The sequence below is a fragment of the Oenanthe melanoleuca genome, chromosome 3 (genome assembly GCF_029582105.1).
Source record: "Oenanthe melanoleuca isolate GR-GAL-2019-014 chromosome 3, OMel1.0, whole genome shotgun sequence".
Taxonomy (NCBI): Eukaryota; Metazoa; Chordata; class Aves; order Passeriformes; family Muscicapidae; genus Oenanthe; species Oenanthe melanoleuca.
Genome location: NC_079336.1, coordinates 97,117,135 through 97,144,141, shown reverse-complemented (window position 1 = coordinate 97,144,141; position 27,007 = coordinate 97,117,135). Strand labels below are relative to the sequence as shown.

Here is a 27,007-nt window from a genome sequence, read left to right as displayed (position 1 = left end):
TTTCTGGAGGATAAGAATCTGACCTTTACTGCAATGGGCTGCACTGATTCTAACATCAAAAAGGAAAATAAGCTCATCAATTACAGCTTGCAGTGTTGTTGCTCAAGTGTCAGACTCTCATAAGCAGTATCTGTCAGGCATTATAGTAACTTCAGAGATATTGAAATTTATTTGTGCCTGGGAAGGTTTGGTTTGTTCCTTTGTTTGGAAAGGAAAAGAAAATTTGCAGAATAGAGTGCAGTCAGAGGGGAATTGTGCTCTGAACTGCCAGAAAGGAATGGGGCAATCTTGGAGAAAATATTTAACTGTTACAAGGCCCAAGGCGATCACACAGGGTAATGGATTCTGCAGACAGAACTGGACACGTGATCAGGTGCTCCTAAAGTAAAGAACCTTCAGCTTTATTTGGGAAAAAGTTTGTTGTAATAACACACTGATGAGAACAATGTTCCTGTGTCTTATAAGTTTGTTCAATGTTCTCTATCCAGACTTACTTGGAACAGTGAAATAACCTTATTATCTCCAGCTGCAACAGCCAAATCCAGTGCTGAGTGCCCTGCTGTATTCTTCTTTTGCACGCTTGCATTGCAGCTGTAAACACAGAACACATTGGTTTAAACTGCTTAAATTCATTGCAAGTGACTGCACTTAGTGATGAAGTGGCTTGTTGATGTGGAATGTTGATGTGGAGTAACTTTGGAGTTTCTGGATGCTCCTTCCCACAGGGACACGGGGCAGGCTGTGGCCCTCCAGTGGTGCCAAGCAGGTCTGTGCTGGCAGGCTGGGGGGGAGCCTGAGCTGGAGGCCCAGCCACAGTACCTACCATAACAGGGCTCGGATGCACTCCTCTCCCTCCAGTCCCAGCAGAACTGCCTCATGGAGAGCTGTGTTGTTGTGTCTGCACAGGAGAAATGAGCAATGCACTTATTACCTAAAGAAACTCAGCAAATAAAACTTAGGAAAATGAAGGGAAGGATACAGAATGTACAAGAAGTGTGGTAGGCTTTGGTGGGGTTTATCATATTAAGGTGAAGTGGATAGGGAACAGAACTAAATAGAACAGCAGCTTTTGTAACAGAAGTTATGAGAAATCTTCAAAGCTGGCAGCTGGAAGAGGGAGTGTGGATACTGTCATTGAAAGGAGCAGATTTGTGGAGGAGAGGTGGGGTTTGGTTCTGTGTAAAACTGGAGCAGGTGTGGTTTGTTTTGGTAAAACTTGGAAAGAGCCGAGGCAGAGGAGCAGAGCTCACTTACGGCCCTGACTGCTGGTCAATGTCAGCCCCTTGCTGCACCAGAGGGGAGATGGCTCCTGGGTGCTTGTTCAGGACAGCAACTGTGAGGGCAGGGCGCTCCTCCTCGCTGAGGGAGTTGGGGTCAGCTCCCTGCAACAGAACAGAACCATACGGATTCTTCAGCTTCCACCTCGCTTTTGTATTGTGCCAATTCAAGTTGGCAAATGGGCCTCATGCTCAAGACAGAGGTTAGAAGTGTGTTGTTTTGCTTTCTTCTGAAAATGTTTGTCATTTTTCTAGCTCAAAGCCAGAGTAAATGTGTGTAACAGTAGCCAAATGAAATCCCAGAGCAGAAACACAGAGTTTATGCTTGCTTTTGCTATAAAGAGGGCTTGATCCTAAATTCTAAAACTAATCCTTTTATTTTTGTTTGTTTGGCTTTGACAAACCCAGAGAATACTGCCTTATGCACTGACCAAATAAAAATGTGGGGAGAGCATCTATAAATGCAAAACAGGTCCTATGTTCTCTAAAATGCTCTTTCAATCTGAAGACTGGTATTGCAAGGCTGTTGCCTCCTGATCATGAAGCTGAAGTTGCATCCCAGGCTAATATTCATGCAGTAAACAGCTAAAGAGTTGAAAAAGGAAACTTCAGCAAGTGTAACTTACATCACTGAGTAATTGTTCTATGAAGGTGATTCTTCCTTTCCCACTTTGACCCAGTTCATCCAGCAGCTGTCTGGACTCTGGCTGTGGAGATAAACATGACAGCCAGGAACATTTCACACAGGGAAAATACAAGTGGATGTCTCAAATTCTGCCTTGGAATTAAAGTGCAAAATGCATGCAGTGGCATGAGTTTGATGTATCTGAGTCTCATTGTTACTAATCCCTGACTTCTTTGGGAATGTCTTTCTTAACCTGAGCAAGTGTTGGGTTATCCTGGCTAATATCTCACTACTGAGGTCTTCATTCAGCAAGTGTGTCTGCAAATGATTCACTTTGTCAATGCAGCTCTTTGGGGCTGTACAAAGATCTGCTCAGTACAGTAAAATTAAACATGGGTACATGTTTAGAAGCTTGAAGCTTCCAGAACTTATAGAACCATTTTCTTTTAAAAATGTGTATGTTTTGCCTCAGTGAAATTAGTTTGCTAAATCTTAACAAACAAACAACAAAACCTTTTCGTTTTATTTCTTCCCAGCTTTCAACCTTTTCTCATTTTGAAAGCTCAGTCATCTGACCAAGCATTTTTATCTCTGGACTCATATCACAGAGCTCTGTATCTTCTCCCACCTGTTGAATTGGCTGACTGATCCAGGCTTACATTAATGGACATTTTCCATGTCATTAGTGACAATCCCTTTAGTACATGGTTCTATCAGGAAATTTGGTCTCCAGTGGAAGTCAATCCTTGCTTCTTTAATTAAACTAGACCTCTACAGAGCCAAATGTAAAGTCAAGGGAAGACGACAATACCTCCATATGATGTTGCTTCTGAAAAAAAATCTTTAAGAGAATCACTGCAACAGTCCTTAGGCCTAATGCAGTGTTAAAATTGAATGGGTTCAAAATGAGAGAAAAAAATCTAATTAAACTCCTAGTAGAAAAACAAATTAGTTCTGAACTAAATGTCAGTTACCAATGTTCAGGTTTTATATTAGGTTGGACTTTTATCCCCTGCCCCCAGTCAGGGTTAAAACCTTTCTATTTTAGTGCTCCTTCATGTTAGTGCTGCTCTATAAATCTTTTTTCCTGTATTTGCATAAGATACTTACAGAGAGCTTATATCCCTGTCCCATGAGTGTTCTTGACTTGGTTCTCTTTATTTTGTCTCTTGAATAGAAAAGGTTATGATCATCTCTGCCTACCAGAAAGGAAAACAAGTGTTAATTCAAAGCAAAGTCAGTATCCTAACTAGAACTTGGAGGAGAGATCTGGAAATAATTTATCCACGATCAAAGCAGTATTTATCAGTTTTCCACATGAGACAGTGATGAAATACTTGTTGCAGTTCATACTGGTTTTAACAAAAGGTTTGCACAGCTTCTAGTGCAATGACTGCCTCTTGCCAAGCCTCAGACTGGAAGCACAAAGTGGATGAAACTTACATGTTGATTAAGTATGTCAAATGATGCTATAGGAATTCCTGAATTGTAATGCTGACTTTACAACTGGTTGATTTAATGCAAAATTAAGTCCAATATGAGATGCCCAAAATGCTGACACCAGTGGGAGATTGCAGTTAAACAACATCTCTGCATGAATTTAATTAATAATTTCTCAACTTTGCCAAATATGCCAGAGCTAGCAGTACCTGGCATATTGATAATATTGAGATTTATGGTTCCTATTGTAAAAGAGTATGTGAAGCATCAAAAGTTTTAGTGCTATAATAAAAACACAGCTGTGAACTGTGGCTGCAGTTCACTGGTCTCCTCAGCTCTCCAGGGATGAAGTATTCCCAGGAGTTTTTGAGACAGTCTGTACATTGCTTAAATCTCAACTCAGACACATTTTGAGACTTAAAAGATCAACTTAAATAGGCACAGAATGTTTGCCTGCCTTGGTTCTAAGCTTCCAAGCACTACTTCTATATTCCTGACTGCTGTATTTATGGTCTACTGTCAAGATGGGAAAATCTCACCAAAATTAGTCTGACTGCCATCCTGTCCATCTGTGACTTCTGCTCCAGCACTCAGGTAATCATTACTGCACTTCACTGCTCTGTTACGATGAATATCCTGTAGAATTATCAAATGCAGGCAGTTATTAAGATTTTCATGTAATGCTGCTATAATCTTAGTGGCACAACACTGTTGCATATGAGAAAACACATAGGCTTTGAATATCAGTGTCAAATTACCACAAGACATTATCATAGGTAATTGAACTCTGTTTTGAAGCAAAATTATGCAGCAATTTTTTCTGAACCTTGTTAGGTATTTCTTTTGATTTAGAAAAAAAAGTGATACAACGTCACTTAATGAAATGAAGATTCTCATCCAAATGAAAGTGTTTCTACCACTTGAGAAACTTCACTTCTGAAATTGTGATACAGCTTTTCAGGCTTCACGTGACAAAGTAAGCTTTCCAAGATTCCACACAAGAGGCACAGTCTGAATTTTGGATTTTTGAATGGTAGATTTTCATCTTTGAAAAGCTGGAAATGTGTATGTTGTGCTTTTTGGAAGATGGTAATTATTGAAATAGAGATTCCAGATTTTGAATAGAGTTAACAGAAGCTCTGATGAAAGTTATCTCCAAACTATTGAAAATTACTAAGCTTAGTTTTTAAGAGCACAGTTTGCAGGCTGAAGAAAAGCAGGATCTGAGATCAAAAGCTAAGGCATGCTAGAAGCATCAAACATCAGCTGAAAGAGGAAAGTTAATACCAATAGCAAACTAACAAAATGTGAGATGATAGCACCATAACCATGAAATCTGGCTTAATCAGATAAGGATACCTGTTCATCCAGCTCCAACAGAGAAAGAAAAAGATTCTTTTCTCTGAAGTGATAAGTTAACACCCTCTGAACAAAAGCATTTCTTGTTTAGACCTGAACTTAAAATATATCAGCATTACACTGCTTTAGTGAAAGCTTTATACTAGCTGCCTCTTAACAGGCCCCATCCCATGAACAGACCTTGTTTATAGCAGCAAAATTCAATGTAATAGTGACTTCATAGTCATCTTCAGAGATGGTAGCATAATTAATCTGGAAGGAAAGAGCAGCCATTAGTATGTCTTAGCAAAAAAGTACTTTTAAGAATAAGTCTTGCTGATGGTGTTTCTTGTGCAGCCAATGCACAACATGTGTGGCCTTTGTGTATTTGTGATATTGTACCAACACTTCCCATGTCAATGAGAAAGGGGCAGGTGTTTTTTGAGTAACTGGAAATTTCACAACAACTGAAATGCCAAAGGAATCCCAAACTGTAATGAGGCTGCATTTCATGGAATTTCAGGCATTCTCCACTGAGATTTTGTAGCTTCATAAAAGGCTGTGTTGTTCTTGGGACTCCCAGATCCAGGAGAACTGGTAGCTGCTTTAGCAACACCAGTCTGGGGAAGCACAGTCTGTATTAAATCTTTGGTACCTTTGTGTATTAATTCCTTGAGACAGTACTGCTGGCAACAAGTCTATGGAAGTCATACAAAAATGAGTGCATGGGGGATTATAAAGAAGTGGAATGAAGATTATATTGCAGCTGGTTGAGAATTTTGAGATAAGGTTGATTATATTTCTAATCCACATGAAAAACTGAAAAAGCAGCATTAAACCCAGATAGTTGGCACCTGCTTTGAACCATTTCTGTTACTTTTGGGGGCATTGCTTTTTAAGACAGTAAACTGACAAAAGGTCAAGAAGCAGCAGGAATAGCCCTCAGTAGGCACTTTTATATACTTCAGGCCTATCTGTTTGAATCCTCTTGCAGAGGAAACAAGTTGCAATGGACTGTACCTCAACTCTATTAAGCAGATATTCTCTTATAGTTACACTGCAGCTTCTGAAGATCCTGGTGGACAGTAGGTCTCAGTTGATACAGAAATCAGATACAAAATATCTACTGGAGTATCTGCTCCTTAGGAAGGAGTCCTAGAAGGTTTTTACTTTATTACTATATAAAAGTGCTGAGCAAAGGCTTTCTTAGTCCCCTTACAGCTCTTAAGTGAGAGAATAGGAATTGCCATTGGAAAAAAAGCAGAAAAAAGTCTCCAGGAAAAGGCTGACCAAAAACCAAACAAGACAAATGACACATACAAACAGGTCAACATCTAAAGAAAAGGGAGGCATTTATTTTTCCAGTGTTTATGTAGCAATAATTTTTTCATGATCCTCCATAGGAAGATATTACTCACAAGCTCCTTCCTACCTTTCCCATTTGAGGTTCTCCAATCAGTGTTCTGAATGCAGGGCTGTTCTGGGCATAGCTTCTAACATGAGCACAAACATGATCCAGCTGTTTTCTCCAGTAACCTGTTCACAGGGAATTGAGCAGGAGAAAAAACCTTAAAATGTGATTAAAATTCCTTCTAGTCAGGTGATGGAAGATTTAAAAGATAGCATAATTTCACTGAGATTAAAAAAAATGTTCTGTAGAAATTTCTTCTAATCGAGAAAATGAGAAAGGAAGTTATACCCTAAAAAGCCAAGTGAAACACTGTTTTATCCATAGTTATAATTTATCATCCTTAGGGCCGTCTATTCACAACAAAGCCATGTCCTGGAATGATTCTTAGGAGTCAAAACTGGTTCTGTGTAAAGGAAAAATCTCACACTATTCTAGATCATAAGAAAAGAAAATAGTAAAATATTACAGTTAAGCAATTATGTGTTAGTGAACTGATATTTAGTTGATTTGGAATAACTGACAAGGAACAATAAGCCAAATCTGAAAACTGCAAACACACAAACTCAGGATACACAACATTTTGGTCTGTGTAAATTATCCTCCAAATAAATTCCTTTCAATTATGTATGTGAGAGCCTATTAAAAGCTTAAGCATTCCTGCTCTTTTGCCTGTCAGGATCTCTTGGGAGAGTCAGCATTCCTTATGCTGATACAGGGCACAGAACATGAGAGGTTGTATGTGCCTGGATTAAAAACTCATTTTAAGCCATTTAGATTTTGCACCTCCTCTCCAGGCAATTCCAGAGCTACATTTTGTTTTAATCCAAAAAAAAAAAACAACGAAAGGACATGTTCTCATTTTTAACTGATAGTTTTCAGCATCTGGCGAGTTTTCCTTTTTAGCATCCTCGTGGTAAGTACAAAGCATGATTCGTTTTGTTGTAAATAAATTATGTAGGCTTGGCAACCTCATTTAACTTACACAGTGCAGCTGCTATGACCTTTCTTCATGTTAAGTGAAGCTTAAAACAGTGAAAAGAGACCAAGCCAGAAGGAAAGTGCTGCTCTGGCTTTTAAAAGACAAAGCAAGGGCACAAGGAGTTTTGTGCTTAGAAGACTCAAGGTTGAACTGGTATGACAAACTAAACCAACAAATCTGTCTTGTTAATCAGCTTTAAATGAATAGAAAAAGAAGGATCCACAAAACAACATAAATTGTTCCCTGCTGTGGTCTCCTATGCAAAAACTAATACAAGTTGAAAGTAGTCTTTAAAACATCTAAAATAAACTACTTAGTGAGTGATCTCTCCATAGAAGTCAGTATTACCTGCAATAAAGTGGTTCTTTACTAGCCCAGATCCCCAGATTTTATTTGAAAAAATTCAGATGTTAAAGAACATACTCTTGCATGGTTGATGTTTTATAGATCCCAAAGGATTTTTGGCAAACCCATTGATGGAATATTTGAATCTATGCTGCCAATAGCAGATTACACCTCTATTACACTGATTTAACCTTTGTTACAATAGAAAAGGGAGATTCTTCTTTGTAAAGTTTACCTTGTAAATGTCTTGGCTCCTGTTCAAAACAGACTGAAGTACAGCAAAAAAAGAAATGCAGTACACACCACAGGATTATTGTTTTGGTACTGCTGTTGTTTGCCCCTTTCTTAACTGTTTAGTTTTGTTTTTTTTTTTTAATCTTCACACATGAAAAGAAGGTTAGTTAATAGTTGATATTGTCAATAAATAATAACCTCCACCATTTTATTTAATTACTTGTATTTAAAAATTTTAATATAAAATGTCTGATCCTGTTTTGATTGAAGAAATAATGGTCATATTTGGCATCTATAAACAAGATTTTTACGGGTGCATGGTCTTGTTGATACAGATAGTTTCAAGCCATGTATCCAACTCAACATGAACTGACTGTAGAAGACATTTATTGATTTATGAAATGAAATAGGTTCCTCAGTCCTTGGCAGGATCTAAAGGAGAATACATTACACAGTGCAACTTCAAAAAAGTTGCCTCTGCTAAGTGGATAAAAGTGAAAAGAATTCAAAAGCAGCTTAAAATTTCTCAACCTTTCCAAGTGACGGCCGTTCTCACTCACAAGTCAAGAGCTGTATCTTTGTGTTACTTTGTTTTCTTGGCACTATTAGTTACCAATCCTTTCTTATCTCTGACTAAATTAAGCTCCCTGACATGTTGAGTCAAGTGTTGTATTTCCTACAGTGATGCCTAAGAGAACATGTCACATTTCAGAAGAAGGGAGGAGGAAAACAGATTTCCCCAGTGATTATTTTAAAAATCAAAGTCCATCTGAATACAGATACACAGAGTCAGAAGAGGAAATTCTAACATTCATTAGCAATCTTTACTAATCAATAGAAAATTAATTCTGGTAACAGCCTGAGGGGTTGACCATCTGATTGCTGAAGAGAGCTAGATGAGAAAGTAGATCTAAAAGAGTAACTGCTCCTCCAAACGAGGAGTTGGTGCTGTAATGATTTAAAATTAAGTCATTCTATGGATTGCCCAGCTGGACTGTCCTGTGAGATTAAAGACAATTTTGCCCACTCAGCCATTTATTAGCTCCCTAATTAATAGTGATGGACTGTCTTCAAGGGTTTGGGATCCAGACAGTGGAAGATTTCTCAGGATAGTAAAACTGAAACCTCTAAAAATGGCAAGCATTTAATGACAGCAAACAGTCAAGTGAGTCCACAAAGAACAAAGTGACCACAAAACTCACTGTGAAAGAAAGTTGTCTGCTGTAATGCTACTACTCCTACTGTAGTCTGTGAAAGACTCTTCAGTGAGTGATGTTTTCATAATGCTATTAAGAATCCCTTCCTCTAGTTTAGTTTCCTTGACTTCTGAAGCTTCTATAATTTATTCCACAACAGCACCCCAAACAAGTTCCTCATGTAGACAAACTTCCATCATATTTTCAAGAGCTCTGATCCCCCGTGTCTCAGAGTTCCGTTTATCAATATCTCTGCAGGTGCCATCACAGCTCTACCCAAACTTCCCATGGCAGGAGGGGAGGGTGCTGGGAACTGGGAGCTGTTCAGTGGTTTCCAATTCAAATACAGGACACCTGCCTCCATTCTTGTGGGATTTGAAGAAATCAAACTGCTACCAAATTAGTAAGACTGCCCAATTTTGATATTGCTTATAACTTTCTTTTAGCTATTGGTGGATATCAGTGATTGAATTCTAAGGCATATAAGTGGCTGGTGGAAACACAGACTTGTAAAGATGTAAATCAGTGTCCTACTGATGCCACATTCCTCAAGCTATAATAATTTGAACCAAAAAAAGCAAGGTCATAAATTGTTTAGAAATCATAAAATCAGAACTTCTAACCTTTTCCGGGACTAATGGCTGTCAGGAGAGGCTTATGATCACTCATCTTTTTCATCTTTTCTTTTTGTGAAATCAGCTCAAGCGCCTTCTTTTCCAACAGTTTGCTGGATGGGTAAAAAAGTCCAATGGTTTGGGTTCCTTTATCTTTTCTTTCTGTTAGTTCTGCTCTTGATTTGGGTAAGGAAACAGGACAAGGTTGCCAGGCTTGAGCCTGTAGTCGTTTTATCTGTGGGGAGTGAAGGAGAAGGGAAAATGTAAGTAATGCAGATACAGCTCAATGGCTTACAAGCATAACTAACCTGAACAGTACACCAAATTGTAAGGGAATGAAAAAGCTAGCAGGAAGAATAATTAAAAATTTATAAAATTTCAATTACTATCTTGTAATAACAATGCAACATATCACAAATATTCAAGCAAAATCTAAATTCTGCAAGATTGCCAGGGAATGTGTATGCTTTCTGAGGGCAAAAGCTGGCCTTGCTAAGTATTGGGCTCCTTCTTGAAGCAGTTTTCAAAAAACTACTAAATTTTTGTGAAAGAATATTTTGTATCAGCAGATCACAAAAAATTCACATCCAATAAGAAAAAAGTACTTAAAGAGCTAAGACTTTTGAAAGTCTTTTTTTGATTGTTTCTTACTTTGATATCTAGAAAGAGGCTGGATCAAGGCCTTGGGCTGAGGCTGCTTTTCAGCAGAAGGCAAAACATTTTTGCCCTCCTTGTGCTCCCAGCCCACAGCATTGTCCCAAGGAAATGAATGGAGCTGTGCTGATCCATACTCCCAATGGAGCAGCCTCTCAGCTGAGTTCAAAGTTGAATTTGTAACACTGTGTGTCCTACCTCAGACCATCCCAGTGAGTCCCCACGATCCATGGGACTGCCAGGAGAGCTCTGTCTGGATGGGGGCTCTATGTAGACACCACAAGACACGCAGAAGCGAGCATACGGCTGGTTGCTGGTACCACACTTGGAACAAGTAAAGTAGGATGGAGGAGGTCCAGGCTGGAAAGTTCAACACAACATTTGTCACTAGAGAAGAATAGGATGAATGACTCAGGAATGATACGAGAAGAGGAATGAAATAAAACACCCCAAGTGTGCCAGTACAGTACAGGACTGATGGTTATTTATGCATATAGGAGGGTGTTTCAAATTTTATGTGCATTCTTAGGTAGAAGCACTGTACAAGGGGAAATTGTTTACATTGATTGTAACTCTACTGAGCAGCAGTAAAGTACTTGTCCTTATTGAAGTTAAGGAAGCCTTCAGTCAAAACAATTGCATGCATCATCTTTTATTTGGCAATTGCCTATCTAGGTGATTAGAGCCCAGAGTTGTTATGGGGAGAATTTGCATTGGGTCAGCCTATACTTCAACCTTTGATGGTTAAGTTACTTTGCCTGAGCACAGGGCTGTTGCATCTCAGCTGATGCAATGATCTGGTGCTTGTTGACCCATTTGTTTGCAACTCTAAACCCTTTGGTCACCGGCTGATGTGGGGTTTCCTAAGCAGTTCATTTTTCCATACACAATCCTCTATGCTCTAATCAAGTATGTTGATAATAACAGTGTTTACTGACTGACAGGAGTTTTGCACAGGTAAGTGTGACGTTGCTGCAGAGAAGCAGCAGCAGGTTTGTCCCCAGAGACAGCAGGAGCACGTGCCTTGGCCCCACACCAAGCACAGAAGCGGGCGTTGCTCTGGTTCACGCCGTTGCATTTTGAGCACTGAGCTGTCTTCCTTTGCTGGCCCTGGAGAGTCAGGCAGGAGTCTCCTCCAAACACGGGCTGATAAAACAAAATGAGCATTTGGGAGAAAATGCTCCTCATGAAGGGAAGTCCTAATAAAGGGACTAATAAGAAGCCTAATAAGGGAAAAGAGTAATGGAAGCTGCTCTGACAACATAAACCAACATTCAGCCTAAAAGAATGATTGCAGCTTAGAACGAGCAATAGAGGGAATAGGATGTAAGCTATATTTTTGTTTTTCATTACAAAACCGTGGTAAAATTATCATTAATTAATTTGAAAATATTTTTAGCAGAACTAGCACGAAAAGAACTTTTTCAATGATGTGCTTTTAAACTGAGTATTTATTAATAGGGCCCTATGTATAAGTACAGATGAAATTAAGATGGAGGCTTCTCTGCTGACAAATTTGCATTTTCAAATCCAACACACAATTTTCTTTGTACCTTTCTTTTTAATGGTATGACAGGGAGAATGTGTTCAGTCAAGGAGTTTCCTCACATTTTGGAATTTGCTGCATAAATATTTTTTTGCACTCTTTTGCCTTGTGCAAATTATATATTACCCAGCTTTTCTACAATTAACTTATTTGAGTAAGCAAAAGAAAACAGGTTTTTCGTCTGAAACTTCTAGAGCTTAAGTATAAATCCCAGTTACGGCAAATAGGACTTAAGAATGTTTTGTTTGGTTTTGCCTTAAGGCTTATGCAGTTTATTTTTTCTACAAGTTAGGCATATGGATAAGGGACAGAACCCAAGGAAAATTATTTTGATTACACCATAACAGCAAGTAAGCAAACACAAAGTAGCCCTGTTTTAATCTGTGGCCTGCATTGCAATTTGAACAATGTAATTTGGGGGTTCAGTTGGAAATAAAATTTACAAAAGCACAAGTCTAAATATGCTCTAAATATAAATTATTTAATAGCCATTAATAATAATATAATCATTATTATTAAAATACTATTATCACTTATTAATCACAATTATTAGTAACTTTTCTGATTACTATTAATAATTCTTAGTAAGCATTTAACTTTCTCAGTTAATACAGGTCTCACATTCAAGTCACATGCCTAATGACATATGCAGCTACATATTATCTACACACATATCTGCATTCAGTGAAGCAGCCAAACATACATTTATCTTAGGTAAGTACAGAATCCTACTGAAATTCACTTTGAAATGGCAGTTATGTGGCTTTACAAGACTTTTGCCTCTAGCTACAGCCAGTTTTAGAGCTCAGGATGTTAATCATTATAATTAGAAGATTTTAACTTGCAAACTATTCTTGTTCTATCATTTTTGTTTTTACCACAACCTGGAGAGTTTTTCATTTTTCATACAAGACTTTTCAGAACTGAAAATACAAGCTAAATAGGGAGTTGAAACAGAAATATTTTACGGGTAATATTTCAGTGCTTTTCTCACCTCTGTGCAGAGTCACAGCCAAATACAAGCCTGCTAGCTGTGTGCATGCAGAAGAAGCAGCAAGTGGAGATAAGAAAAATAATGTAAAAGTGAAGATACTAAAAAGAATGTAAAAGCGTATTCTATTTTCAGAAAAGAACTGAAATCAGTGTGAATAATGTTCCTATGTATATACTCAACTTTTCTATTGCAATTGAAATTAATCTGGACACAAACAAGATTCCCTTGGAGTCAAGACTACTCATTTTCTAAGAGCCTTCTGAGCTTTCTCAATGGCATTCACAATCCCAACTTCCATGTCAGAAACTTGAAGGTATATGAGACACTTGTTTAGCTGGGCATTTGTGGTGGAGCTTCTGTGGGAGGACGGGGCTTTAATATGACACTGGGGAGAGAACCTCTGCTTTGGTAACACAGGGACAAGGGGACATGACTTCAGTTTTCCAAAGAGAAAGGATGTTCTGCTGTGGTTTGATTCACACAGTGTGATTGAAGTCTTACCATCTGTACTTCAGGCAGTTTGCTCTCACAAGTCGCACAGTGTTTATGGTGAAGGGGATTTCCTGTGCCACACACCTGACAAATGACTTTGCCCTTTTAAACAGAGAGAAAATACATTTCACATAGTATTTTAAAACTGTCAACAAAGAGACAAAGAAGATTTGATCTTACAAAGTGCTGTTATTCAGCCCTGCAGATAGAGGATATCTTTCAAGTCTGGGCTGTTTCACACTTTAGTTAGGCCATGTTGCCTGCTCATCATATGGAGACTATTTTTTTTAAAATTATAGTTTAGTTTCCTCAGGAGATTCAGTATCAGTATCTCCAGGTCCTTGTATACTCTGGTTTCAGTTTGCTTAGTCATGATACTTACATAATCAGACAGCCCAGTATCTGCATAGACAATTATGAGTAATAATATAATGCCATAATACTACGAGGTGCCTTAATAGACCTCTGGTGGTGAGCTGACCCTGGCTGAAGACCAGGTGCTCGTACCAAAGCTGTTCTATTACTCCCCTCCTCAGCTAGACAGAGAAGAGAAAATACAATGAATGGTTTGTGAGTTTAAGGACAGCGAGAGATCACTCACTGATTATTGTCAGGGACAAAACAGACTCTTCTTGGGCAAAGTCACTGAATTTATGACTATCAAATCAGAGTAAGAAAACGAGGAATCAAAGCAAATCTCTAAAAACACCTTCTCTCCTTCCTGGACTTAACTTTCCTCTTGATTCTCTGTCTCCTGTCCTCCTCAGCAACACAGGGAAATGGGGGTTATAGTCAGCCCATCACACATTGCCTCTGCTGCTCCTTCCTTCTCAAGCAAAGTAAGTCCATGTCTTTCTTCTACCGGGGAACCTTTAATCCCTTTTTCCATCCAAGCTGTTTTTAATCTCACTAACTCTTAAAGCTGTCCATAATGTAATTATACAAAGCCAGGTGGGATCAAAATATTTGTAATGAAGTCATCTGTAAGAAAAATGCATGCCAGGAGTTAAATCACTATTTTGTTTTACTTATTCTCAATTACCTTTATGCAGATGTTGTTTTGGGGCTGCAGCTGTGGAGCTATTGGTGACTCACAGATAATGCAAGTGGGTGTATTCATTGGCACAAGATGTCTGCATTCAAGGCATGGTGCCATCTAAAGGAAAAGCCACATCACAGTTATGTTAAGGACCACAATGAGATCATTAAGGTTATCATGAGAGTTCAGTATTTTCCTAGGTGGAGTCTACATCAGCAGCAAGGTCACTGGAAACATAGAAATTGACAGTAACTGATGCTGATATTGATCCTTAAAGTTCAAAGGATCATATTGACAAAATATTAATATATCTGAAAAGAGAATATCAGGAAGGTATTACGGTAATTTTCAATAAAATTAAACTGCTACTATAAAATTTAGTAGGACTGGCAAGGTGCTGTGGTCCTTGAGGGGACCTGTGAGAAGGCTTTCTTTCTATTTCCAAGACTAAAATTACAATCCTGTTATTCCACTGTCACTCACTTCATACAAGTAGTTGAAATTTTCCTAATTATGAACCTAATCTAAAGAGGTGATGAATCTCGGTCATTACTTAAAACTACAGCATTGCCCAGACCAAACAACTTTTGGATGATACAGGAAGGGAAACACACCACTAACTTGTTAGATGAGGTTATTATGTCTTGGGGAGAGCTTAAGGAAGACAATTACATGCACCATTGCAAAAACTTGGTGCATATGCCCACACATGCCACAATTTAAAGTTTCAGGACTGGTACTACTTCCATAGTAGAAATAGACAAATAATTTACTTTTTCATTGTTTTCCTTATTAGAATACATGGTACTTGAAGAAATCTATGGTCAATTTCACCCATTGTTGGAGAATTTCACTGGGTCCAGTGCTAAAGGTGTTGAGCAGAACAAAGCAAATACAGCAGAACTTTCAAATGAAAGTGTGAGTAGGTAACAGGTTTGCCAGCTTTGACTGTGTAACTTGCAGAGGCTGTTGCTCTCTCCAAGGATGTGTGTGGATTGCTATGTTTTGCTGACCTGTGTCCCTTCAGGGACTGGGAAGCGCTGGACTGGCACAGGGGGGACAGGAGATCCACATTTCTGGCAGAAGTGAGCCAAGGGCTCGGACAGGCGAGGGGCAGAACAATGTGCACATCTGAAAACAAGAGCAAACTGGCTGAGCTTGGTTTAGTATTGCACTGCTGCATAGTAATGAATTATCTAGAACTTGCTAGTGATAGGACTTAGGCCACTGATTTCTCAGTTGTGGTTTCCAAGCTGAGGTGGGACACTAGACCATGCCCCAACATCCATGATACAGAGTTCTGAACTCTAAACAACTTTGCAAGGTAGAAAGCCCTCTGGCTACCATGGATTTTCATATTTTCCTCCTCATCACAGGAGGTAAACAGGTCTCCTGACAGGCAGTCTGTGTCAGGCCTCAGTGCTGCAGCATGGGAAGCCACTGATGTAAATCAAAGAACCTTTTCAATACGGATAATCATTAGTGTTCTGTGAGACTACTCCAGCGAGCAGCATTCACCTACAGCACTGAGGGTGTACTATAATTTGAAGAGAGTTTATCCTGTGATCCCATGGGTGTTAGGAGTTTTATCTAAGGGATGATAAGACAGCTGATAACTGACAGCTGAAAACTAAATTTGAGAAACAGAATTTTCAAAGTCCTACCTAGATTATACTCTCCAGTTATGAGCCAGTGTCTGTCTTTGCCTTTCTAATTTTTATAGGGGCCCACTGTATTATCAGCTTGGTTGCAAAAGGCTTAGATGCTTTCCAAAGGACAAATATGTTAAAAAGAGAAGTCACTTACTTAAGGAAATCTGTTTTGCTCTGGATCCTTGATACCTGTGTGCTTGCTAAGCTTTTCTGGCTATTCACTGCAGAGGAACTTGCAAACTGAAATAGAGGTAATTCTTTAGGATTTAGTAAGGAAATATTTGCAAAATACATATAAAGATAGAAAAATCAGCTACAGATGTAATTTAAAATAAACTGCACTGAAATGCACTGCTTTGAGGAGTACTTACTATCCGTGATTCCCCCATTAGCTGCATTAAGGACCCACAGCTTCTTCCAATAAAAATAAATCAATGCCTTGCTACATATATATATATTTATACCACAGCATTACTGAATATTGAGTTTTAAATATTAACTTGCCAACAAACAGCCATAAGTAATTGCTAACTGCAGATTCAGGAATGTGTTAGAAGAGAATTAGTAGGAATGCAGTCAGTGTTGATTTCCTTTGCTGATTTTGTCCATACTGACAAGTGTGTCCTGCTTTGGGCATTCCTATTCTAGTGCATCATTACTATTACATTTATATCAGGACTGTAGAATGCAGGCAAAGGCATTAATAGCTGAGAGAGATGACAAATCTTCACCTCCTCATTTTTTTACACCTATGTCCTGAAGATGGATTTGTACAGTTTTCTTCAGCCTACCCTTTTGCTCACCTGCAATGACTCCACTGGTTGTGCTGAGTTGGATTCCTCTCTGTACTCTGTGGCTCCTAAACAACTGGCAAAGAGCTGAGGTCCTTGAAGGGACCTGTGAGAAGGCTTTCTGTCTGTTTCCAAGATTAAAATTACAATCCTGTTATTCCAGTGTTACTCACTTCATGCAGTTAATATACATCTGAACATGAATGTTACATACTCTTGCTAAGCATAATTAAAAACATATTTGGCATCCACATTTTGGGTCCAAATAAGCTGCATGGAATTACAGGAAATTAAACTAGAAGAAACCCCACACCTCTCTGACAGAGCTTACTTTTGTGTTTTAATTTATTTACAGGTTTCTTCCTTCCTGCATGCTCAAAAAACCCCAGCTCCTAAGAGTAAATTAGTGAGTAAACATTAATACAATTCCGTGCACTAAAACAGTACCACTGCTGTTGCCATGGAATAAGAGGCTTTATCTACAGAGAAAATCTGGGTGAAGCTTTCATTTCTGCTTAGTGTATTTATTTTGGAATCTTACTGCAAGCAAACATCAGTAAAGAAACTCTATAAAGGATTTGTAATCCCATCAATTTAACAGCATTTTCTAGCACAAAGGGAAATATAGACAGGGCCTTGTTGTGTTGCTGGGAAATGAATGATGTTTTAACACGTTTTTAAGAAGTCATGTGAAATCTATGGAAGGTAAACTTTGTTCTCCATTTGCAGTGTTGAGCAATTAAAACTGGAATTTCCAGAGGATGTCCTGTCTTTTGAGAGGGTTTTAAAATTACCCACATTTTACAGTGATAAAATAGGAAAACTCTACACTATTTCTGCTAGAACAGAAGACTATCTCAGATATGAAGTGATACTGTACCTCGAAGGTCTTGGGGTGTTTCATCCCAGGCAGGTTTGATATCCACATTCAGTCCATTCTTCTTAGGTTTTGTGGTAAATGTTCCACCTTCCTTATTCTAAAATGTAATTCCATTTGAATTTAAAATAAAATTTTTGCTTTTGCTCTAATCTTCTATTGCTTTAGTTGTTTGTTAAAATTTTAAAAGTACATGCTTAAGGCATTTACTTTCAATGCAAGCATTTGAAAAGCTTAACTTATAAATGTATTATTAAAATATTTGACCTCAATTAGTCATAAAATACTACTGGGGGGTAGGGGAGTGCCCATTGAAATTTTAATATTACAAAAAAGGACCAAAGCAGCAAAGATAGGCAAACAGAGAAAATAATTTATGTGAATAAAACTGGCAATCAAAGCTTAATCTCTATATAATATCATATGCAACATTATATACTCACACAAGGGGCTACAATTTCTGAAACTTACCTGTGCAACTATGTCTCTTAGGAAATTATTGTCATCATCTTCTGCAGGGAAAAGGATGTTTGGTTGCTGGTACTCTACCACAAACACCTTTGTCACAATTGAACTCTCCCTGTAGTCCCTGAAAATCAATATTTACAAAGCTAAGAACCTGCCACAGACCTGTGTGCTGCAACAACAAAATCACTGATGGATGTGGCTTATTAGCTTGCCAGTCATTATTGTGGCAGAATCCTGAGCAATATTTATTTGATAAAGCAACTGTTATTCTCTAGTACCTATTAAATTATAACAGTGGATTGCAATTGCTGTAAATGTCCAAAGTTACTCTTCCATAATTTATTGTCATTATAGTGAATCTCTGAAAATGTCTTAAGGAAAACAGATTGGAAAAAAGGGTTAATCTAGGTAATGATAGCAAGAAAATAAACATTGGCCTAGGTTTTGTGTGTTATATAATGTTGTTACATTCCAGAGCAGACACAAGCACAGGTTGGCTGCAGGGGCTGCTAATAGGAAACAGAAAACACAAACCTCCAAGTGTAGTGAAAGTTTCTGCTCCCTTGGAAATAAAAGATAATGCAATACAATACAGAGAATTTATGTGTCCTCTCTGTCTCAAAAAATGAAGTTAGTTTGGACAAAGTCAGGGGCTATGCAGCAAAACCCAGTTTTCTTTCTACGTATTGTGTTTTTGCTTTTCCCAATGTTGTACTTAAGCTGCAAGGTTCAGCATCCTGTGATCCTTTGGGAGAAATTATGCAAATTCCTGGGAAGACTAACTTCTGTAAATTCACTGGATGACCCCAGAAAACACTACCCTGGTTTCTCACTCCAAAGGATGAGCTCTCAGGACAGTACATCAGCTTCTCACCCACAGCCTCCAGGATCATTGGACACCCACAGTCCAGGAGATAACATCCAAGAGATAATCCAACCACACAAATACTTGATGGATAAAAATCATTTTGAGATAGCTCAGTCAGTGCTATTCATGAGGATCATTTAGACTGCAAACTGCTTAAGTGGAAAGGCTTATCTCTCACCTGCAGGGTTTGGAGTGCTTTAGACAACACAAGCTATGACAGGGATGTCTGCCCCTTGCCAAAACAGGACTAAAACAAAGCAAAACAGGATACTCACTCTGTAACTGCCAGGGCCTTGACCATTATTTTCCCTGCTGGTAATGTGATAGGACCCTGATACTGCAAAGTGTTGCATGCCCCATAGCCAGGTTTCCAAATGAGTTCTGGTTTACTTCCATCTAAAGTGTAATAAATAGAGGCCCCAGGTGTATCTGAAGGAAACAGAAAAAGTAATTCCTCAGACTGTAGGCAACCTTGGAAAAACAAAGTAGTCACTACTGTGCTTGATTTTTGTCACATAAAGAAAATAAAGCAGTTCCATAAGTGACTAAATGTTTGGGATCAAAACTGTTTCTCCCATGAAATATCAGTTACTCAAGAAAAGCAATTTCACTGTAAGAAATCTTTCTGACAGCAAAGTATCAGTGAAATCATTTTGCATGAACACATTGCAGCAGAAAGGGTGTTTTCTGCCATAGCAAAAAGTGACAATTCAAAAATTGTAATGACAATGTTGGGAGTGAGCCTGGCACGATTCTTTCAAGCACTGTTTTTGCAGTCAAAGCAAAATGCAACAGCTTAAAAGTTTGGCCTTGGAAGCAATTAAGACAGCTAATGCATATAATTTTTATGTCAGTAATATTGTTTGGATGCATAAAATTATATGCAAGTATATTTGGTGTATCAAACCTGTTGGTTAATTTTATAAGTTGCTAAATGAAATGCACACTCCAAAAATTGTAATTAAATGTGAAAAAAATATAAAGGCCAAATGTTTCAAGTGGACACATAAGTAAAGGTTTGAGATGGAGTTAAAGCTCTTGTTCATACCTGATTTTATTTCTATGAGAGTATTTGTGTCTATTTCCCGTTGAGCTTTTCCTGGAGGTGGGATTCGAAGTGGGATGATCTGAGGAACTGAGACAGAGCCAGCTGTCATTTTTCTCAGCTGTGATCTATAAAATAGAAAAGAAAAAAGACAAACAATCATTTTCCTAAAAAGAATAATGCACTGAGAAATACAGTCTTTTAGCATGAGTCCTTATATTTGTTTCTCTTAAAAGAATAACACTGGATGTTGTAAACCATCCTGTGACTGTGATTCTATGTGTTTGAGCTAGAACAGCTTTAGCACCACATGTCAGTTATACATGGAAGCAGTAAGGGACAGGAATCTCCTCCCTAATCATGCCAGATATGAAACTAGTCTCATTCCACTATGGCCACCAGAATAAGTACAGGATGCCCTGAAAAGGATTAAAGAAAAAAAGCTACTTCTTAAGGTTATGCCAGTTATTGTGTGAATCAAGAATATATCCCTAAAACAGGCACCAAACCTGATTTATCCTGATGTACATAGTAATTATCATGTCACGTAACTCAAGAAGGAAAAATTGCATTTGGATATGATGACATTTTACAAAACAAAGAGATGTACTCCAGATCTTGGGAATTGATGCTCAGGGCCAGGAAACCCATCTAACCAAGCCTTCAGTGCTCCAGAAACAGCTCTTATGCTACTCATCAATGCAGGCAGTGAGGGACACTCCCCACCCTCTCTGGGCAATCTGTCCCAGTGCTCAGCCACCCTCATAGGGAAGAAGTTCTTCCTCACGTTCAGGTGGAACTTCCCGTGTCCCAGATTCTCTCTGTCCTATTTTTGGGCGCCACTAAGCCGAGCCTGGTCCATCCTCTGACACACACCCACCAACCACGGGCGGATCAGATCTTCCCCTGCCCTGAGGGGGCCGACAGCCTTTCCCTCACCATCCCACCTGCCCTTGGCACACCTGGGCCAAAGCTACGCAGCGCTCCGCTCCAGCCTTTAGGCGGGATGCAGGCGGCCCCAGCGGCGCCCCGGCGCGGCCCCGTCCTGCTCCCCGCCCCTCCAGGGCTCAGCCCCCACAGCTCGCCCCGCTCCATCCCCCAGTCCAAGCCCTGCTCACCCCACTGGATCCCGCCGGATCCCGCCCTTCCCCTCACGTTTCCAGGGACGCCGCGCGCCCGCCGCCCATTGGCCGTTGCGTAGCAACCGAGCCCACCCACCCCTCCCGGCGCGCACCTCTGACGTCATCTCGGCCGCGCCGCAGCCCGCCGTGCTATGGCGGAGGTGAAGGTGAAGCCGGAGGTGCCCGATCCCATGGACATCGAGAACAGGTGCTGCGGGCGTTCGCAGGCAGACATGGAGGCTGCCGGGCGGGGCGGGGGTGTGTGGAGGCCCGAAGGACGTGTTTTGGGGCGGGGGCAGCAGGCGTGGCGGGGCCTTGTCGTTCAAGGTCTGAGGGGGATGGCTCTACGCCCGCGTGTTAATGAAAGAATGGGTGCTGAGGGTTGTTGGGGGCACTGAGAGTTTCGTTAGGGGGCAGTGGGGATGGGGCCAGGTCACTTTTGGCTGTCCCGGAGTTTTTCAGGTCTTGGAAAGGGAAATGGTGCACAGGGAGTTGGTGCCGAGCTCCCTCAATAAATAATTGATGGATAGTTTTCCCCTGAGCTGCTCTTGTCGCTCTCTTCCGTCCTGGCTCCAGTACTGTTTGTATTTAGTTTTGGATGCAGCAGAACGTGATTTTTAAAGTGTTTTTCTCCTCCTGCAGGATCATTGAGCTGTGCCACCAGTTCCCCCATGGCATCACAGACCAGGTGATCCAGAATGACATGCCTCACATGGAAGCCCAGCAGAGAGCTGTGGCCATAAACAGGCTGCTCTCCATGGTAAGGACAGCCCATCTTCCTCGTCTTCCTCAGCTCATACATAACCACAAGGCCCATTACAGATGGGTAATTAATTAGCTGTAGAGAAAAGGATGAATGTTAGCCCATGTTCTCATGTGGGAAGATGTTCTCTGAACCCCTCACAAAATCCAAAGCTTGTGAGTTGCTCTGATGGCACACAGGTAAAACCTGCCAAATCTTTAAAGACCAGATGGTAATGAAAGAGTGAATGTTAATTAATGCTGTTATACATACACTCTTAGGCTTGTCTAATTGTTTTCCTCTTCAAAATAGGAAATAAGGACTTTTCCTGGCCACAAGCATGCAGAGCAGAACGATCTTCTTGTGTGTGTGACCGATGCCAGTAATCTGCTTCTAAGAGTCAATGCCCATCAAAGCTGGCAGCTTTCCAGTGATGGCCACTTAATAAAAAGTAGAACTTTGCTACTGGAATTTGGAATTGTTCCAGACCTCCACCATGATTTCTGTGCAAATGAGTGCTTTGGTGGAAACAGAGCAAAGTATACAAGAACTTGATATCCCTTGTACCATATAAAAGTCAGGAGAAATAATAGGAATTGTGTAGGTGTTTGTTATTTCTGATAGCTGATGATAAGTGGAAACTTATCCTCAAGGCTGTTATTGTTTCCAGTGGTTGGAAACATTAGTTTTCACTTTTCTTCATTTAGTTGACATTAAATAAGGTTTTTATTGTAGAATTTCAGAATATTCTAAAACACCTTCTGAAACAAGCTGTTTGAAGGAAAGTAAATGCATTGTGCCCATCTCTCCTAGGGGCAGCTGGACCTTCTGAGGAGCAGTGCAGGTCTCCTTTACAGAATCAAAGATTCCCAAAATGCGAGGTAAGCCTGTGTTTGCTGGGTAAATATATTTGGAACACAATTCTTGTTTGAATCCAACTTCTTTCAAATTTTGGACCTTTCAAAAATCCTGCTGTCTGTATTGTTTTACAGTAAAATGAAAGGCTCTGACAATCAAGAGAAGCTGGTTTACCAAATCATAGAGGACGCAGGCAACAAAGGTACTTTAAATTATGACTGTGAATTGTACTAACTGTTTACTTATGCTTGCCCAGGCAATACAAATATAAAATATAATACCCCCATACTTGCTTGTTTTTCCCCAATCCCTTTTTTCCTTTCCTTCCCTTTTGCTGAGAGTGGCAGGCAAACAACCCAAGCAGTGTTCTGGTGTGACTTTTGGTTGGTATGTACAGAAACAAATGGTTTCTTCTATTTATTTCTGTTCACTTCTCTGTTTTTACCAGGTATTTGGAGCAGGGACATTAGGTACAAAAGTAATCTGCCTTTAACAGAGATCAACAAGATATTGAAAAACTTGGAAAGCAAGAAGCTAATTAAAGCAGTTAAATCTGTGGCAGTGAGTATTTTGTGACTTTTTTTTAACAATTTCAAACATCTGCTGCATGCTTTGTATGCTTTTAGCAGGGGCCTGAGGGCAAAGAAACCTCATTTTGCCTCCAGCTTTCTCTTTGACTATGCACCAGTGTTTGACTCCCTGTCTTTAGTGTGCAGGTTTGAGATGCAGCAGATATTGGGTCCACAGGTCAGCTTCTCTGCTGTCTCTCTTCAGTTATCTGCTCCACACTGAGTCTGGTAAAGCAGGTGGAGGAAGAGAAGTTGGACATAGAAAAGCATTAGCTTTTTTATTTCCATGTGAAAGATGCTGGCTTCATCTAGTCTTCCAACACTATGTTATAAAATGATTAGGAATTGAAATGGGTTCTCTTTATCTCCATGTTACCTGAGGGTCAAACAGGTTGAGGATAGCTCGAGGCAGGTGGATTGCTGTGCCTTAGGTAGTAATAAATAGGAGTAATAAAGGGGTAATAAAATAGGAGTAATAAAGCTCTTTTGCAGATTATCTGCTTAAATGTTCCTTCCTTATGAAGCTTTCAGCTGTTGAGAGCTGTACATTTCCATTTCCCTCCAACAGGCATCCAAGAAGAAGGTCTATATGCTGTACAACCTGCAGCCTGACCGCTCTGTCACTGGAGGGGCCTGGTACAGTGACCAGGACTTTGAGTCTGAGTTTGTGGAGGTGTTAAATCAACAGTGTTTTAAGTTTCTGCAGAGTAAGGTGAGTGCCAAAGTCACCTGCCATTTGTTTGGTAAACAGATGCCAGGCAAGGCAAGAAGGACAGCCAAGGAGGAGTCAGACCCTCTCTCCAGGATTTTCTTGCTGTGTGTTGAGGCGGCAACTTGCCGGGAAGTTTTTGGCAGCATTGGAGCCTTTTGGCCAAAAATTGTTTGTCCAGGTTTTGTTTTGTCCCTGTCCCCCTCTGATTGTTGCTTGTGTTCTGGAACCATGGAGGCTGTTATCTTTTATTTGATATTTCTCCCTTCTGTCTTCTCCCATTTTGTCTCCCATTTTATTGGTGAAAGGAGATTAGTTACCTCCCCTTTAGTTGTAACCAATTTTGGAGTCTCCACACTGTATAATTGTCTTAAACTAAGATACAAAACAGGCAGCAAAGAGCACAGGACCAAAAAATCTAGGAAAACTCACTGTGGTTTCTGCAGAGCACCTCATTTCTGAGAGGGTGTAAGGTAGCAGTCAGTCAGGTAGCTCTCCCTAGAAGACAATTGCCCCTAAATTTTCCCTGGTTCATTAAATATGCCAGCAGATTGTAGCATTTGTCTGTTCTATTACAGAATATTTTTAACTGGCATTAAGTACAGCAGAAACTTTTTTTTGTCAACAAAATGCCAAATCCTGGTATTCCTTAATATTAATCTGAATTACAGTGTAAATTTTATGTCATTTATATAAAATTATATTTGATTGTGCACTGCATTGTCTCACATACACCAGTCTTAAGAATATGGCTTTAAGTGCTAAACATGTCCCAGAAATGGAAAATAAGTTTTGTTTTTGAGTTTGCCTGATACTGAACCATGAAGGAGACTCTTGGCAGTGAGTGCTAACTATAACTAACCTTTGCTTTTCCTCAGGCAGAGGCAGCTCGAGACAGCAAACAGAACCCCATGATACAGAGGAACAGCTCATTTGCCTCATCCCATGAGGTGTGGAAATACATCTGTGAACTGGGCATCAGTAAGGTCAGAACAGATTGATCTCACTACTCTTAAAATTGTCAGTGCTGTAGGACCTAAGTGCTGCTAACTTGCTGCAGATTTCATAAATAGGTCTCATAAAGGTCTCACAGCTTGCATAGTGGAGGAGAGGTTTGTGGCTTTGTTGCTTTTGGGGAGGGTCATTGATACTTCCTGGCATTCCTGGATAGCTTGTGCATGTGGCTTTTCAAAAATGTGTCAGAGAATTAGCATTAACTTGTTAACTGTCTCAGCTGATTTAGATTTCATCATTTCTCTTAAGTTCATATATGCTCTTCAAAGAATTTTAGAGGAGGTTAAAAAAGAAGGGGAAAAATACCCCACCATTACTGGTCACCATCAGCAAGTATATCTTTAGCAGTCTTGTCTTTTTCTTCTTTCACAATTGTTCTCCTGCAAAACTGGAACTGTATTGTGCTAGGATGATAGAGACATCTCAGGTGCATAGGGAAGTTCTTTTTGGAAAGACCAAGGCTAGTGCAGATCAAACGTGCTCAGGAGGTAGGAGGTATTAGTATTTGCTTTTCTTTTTGCATCTGCACAACTCCATAAAGTTCCTAGTGAGACTGGTCTTTTTCTGGACTAGGTTAGAACTCTATGGATTTGTTACTCATGATGTTTGTTCATTTTCTCTTTGCAGGACTCAGTGACATGCATCTTTCCTAACATCTATTTCACAAATTGTTTTTTAGGTAGAGTTGTCAATGGAGGACATCGAGACCATTTTGAATACTCTGATCTATGATGGCAAAGTGGAGATGACCATTATTGCTGCCAAGGAGGGGACAGTGGGCAGTGTGGATGGGCAGATGAGGCTGTACAGAGCTGTTAGTCCTCTCATCCAGCCCACTGGACTGGTCAGGACACCCTGTGGACTCTGTCCTGTGAGTAACTGATTCAGTGTATCACTGCATGCAGCTCTTGAACACAGGCCTGCAATGGCCAGATGGTACATGGCAAGTTCTGCCCCACAAGTCAGCTTAGACTGCTTAAAAGCTGTCCATGATGCCTTAGCTGTGGTATAACAGGTTCTGTAGTTGCTCTAAACACCTGCTCTACCAGGTGTTTCCCACTTCCAGCCTGTCTCTTTACTGGACTGCATGTGAAAGGATGCTGTCAAGTGTAGCCTGTTCCAAATTACATTATTATATTTCTGATCCCAAGTTTGCCTGTGTTTTTACCAAGCTAAATTATTTCTGTCTAGCTTTTGGTCTCTCCTCCCTGGATTGTGAACTGGTTTGTAGGTAAAACTTGCCAGCATGTCCTTTTGTGGTGGGATCTGTTTTCTCTGTCAGAGCTGCCATAAGTCTTCCTAGGTTTTAGCCTCTGTTAGACTAATGATGTACTGGGAAAGAAGCAGAAAACATGGGAGTGTGTTACACACAGCAAGAATCATCCAACTGGAAGTAATTACTCTGCTGACACAGGGCTTTTTTTTTTTTTGCAGGTTTTTGATGATTGTCATGAAGGTGGTGAGATTTCTCCATCAAACTGTATTTATATGACAGAGTGGTTGGAGTTTTAAAGTGAAAGAAAACTCTAAACTGGATTCATCCTTCACAGCCAAGTGACAAAGCAGTTTGCTTTTTTTAAAAGTGGACTTCTAAATTTGTCAGCAACTTCAGGACATGGAGTGACAAGCCAGCCATGTATAAGTTGTGTGAACTATCTTGGAGTGGACTGGAAGTGGACTCAGTGCTGAAGATAAAGGCTGAAGTGGAAATGTGGATCCATTCTTGAACCAAACTTGGAGATGGCAACTAAGGTGATTGACATTAAAAAAGATTTCTAAGCAACAGTTCAAAATAAAGTTCAAACAAGGTTTTGACATTTTAGTCTTAACATTTATTAGTCCTTCACAGCTGATCAGAAAAACTTGCTAACAAGTTGTACCAAGAATTCAGATTAATGCTACTGATGGATGCCTAAGTTCTAAAGCTGACACTTTTCTCCCATGGTAGCTTCCATCTAATTGAAGACTATCAATCTGATGTGGGAAAGATTCTGAATATGTCAATCAGACACAGGATATGTCAAACTCTTATTGGTTTTTTATTATCTTTCTTGCCTGCTATTTATCATTAAACCCCTGATTTTTCATATGTACATCTGTGCTTCATTT

At 39.7% G+C, this 27,007-nt stretch overlaps 2 protein-coding genes across 2 annotated transcripts; one reads left to right on the top strand and one right to left on the bottom strand.

The window, feature by feature from the left end:
- Positions 1-74: 74 nt before the first annotated feature.
- DZANK1 (double zinc ribbon and ankyrin repeat domains 1) lies at positions 75-21,104 on the bottom strand. Its single transcript, XM_056486781.1, has 21 exons — positions 21,004-21,104; positions 19,889-20,013; positions 19,116-19,269; positions 17,976-18,093; positions 17,508-17,604; positions 16,640-16,752; positions 15,991-16,076; positions 15,198-15,315; positions 14,188-14,301; positions 13,155-13,247; positions 11,137-11,259; positions 10,312-10,473; positions 9,469-9,694; positions 6,113-6,216; positions 4,882-4,953; positions 3,882-3,978; positions 3,013-3,101; positions 1,904-1,984; positions 1,255-1,382; positions 824-898; positions 75-591 (listed from the first exon to the last, which is right to left on the bottom strand). Exons 2-21 carry the CDS (start codon positions 19,995-19,997, stop codon positions 471-473), a joined length of 2,280 nt encoding a protein of 759 aa, XP_056342756.1. The 5' UTR covers positions 19,998-20,013; positions 21,004-21,104; the 3' UTR covers positions 75-470.
- Positions 21,102-27,007, top strand: POLR3F (RNA polymerase III subunit F). The gene is made up of 9 exons (XM_056486782.1): positions 21,102-21,214; positions 21,649-21,766; positions 22,562-22,629; positions 22,741-22,808; positions 23,055-23,167; positions 23,744-23,887; positions 24,763-24,870; positions 25,578-25,769; positions 26,333-27,007. Exons 1-9 carry the CDS (start codon positions 21,159-21,161, stop codon positions 26,408-26,410), a joined length of 945 nt encoding a protein of 314 aa, XP_056342757.1. The 5' UTR covers positions 21,102-21,158; the 3' UTR covers positions 26,411-27,007.

Excerpts from the sequence above, each read along its gene's own strand:
- DZANK1 (XM_056486781.1), bottom strand. The coding sequence starts at position 19,997 with ATGACAGCTGGCTCTGTCTCAGTTCCTCAGATCATCCCACTTCGAATC. Across the intron at positions 17,605-17,975 it reads TAAGAGACATAGTTGCACAG|AATAAGGAAGGTGGAACATT; the intron begins GTAAGTTTCAGA and ends ATTACATTTTAG. Across the intron at positions 9,695-10,311 it reads ACTCACTGGGATGGTCTGAG|ATAAAACGACTACAGGCTCA; the intron begins GTAGGACACACA and ends CACTCCCCACAG.
- POLR3F (XM_056486782.1), top strand. The coding sequence starts at position 21,159 with ATGGCGGAGGTGAAGGTGAAGCCGGAGGTGCCCGATCCCATGGACATC. Across the intron at positions 23,168-23,743 it reads AAGCAGTTAAATCTGTGGCA|GCATCCAAGAAGAAGGTCTA; the intron begins GTGAGTATTTTG and ends TCCCTCCAACAG. Across the intron at positions 24,871-25,577 it reads GTGAACTGGGCATCAGTAAG|GTAGAGTTGTCAATGGAGGA; the intron begins GTCAGAACAGAT and ends ATTGTTTTTTAG.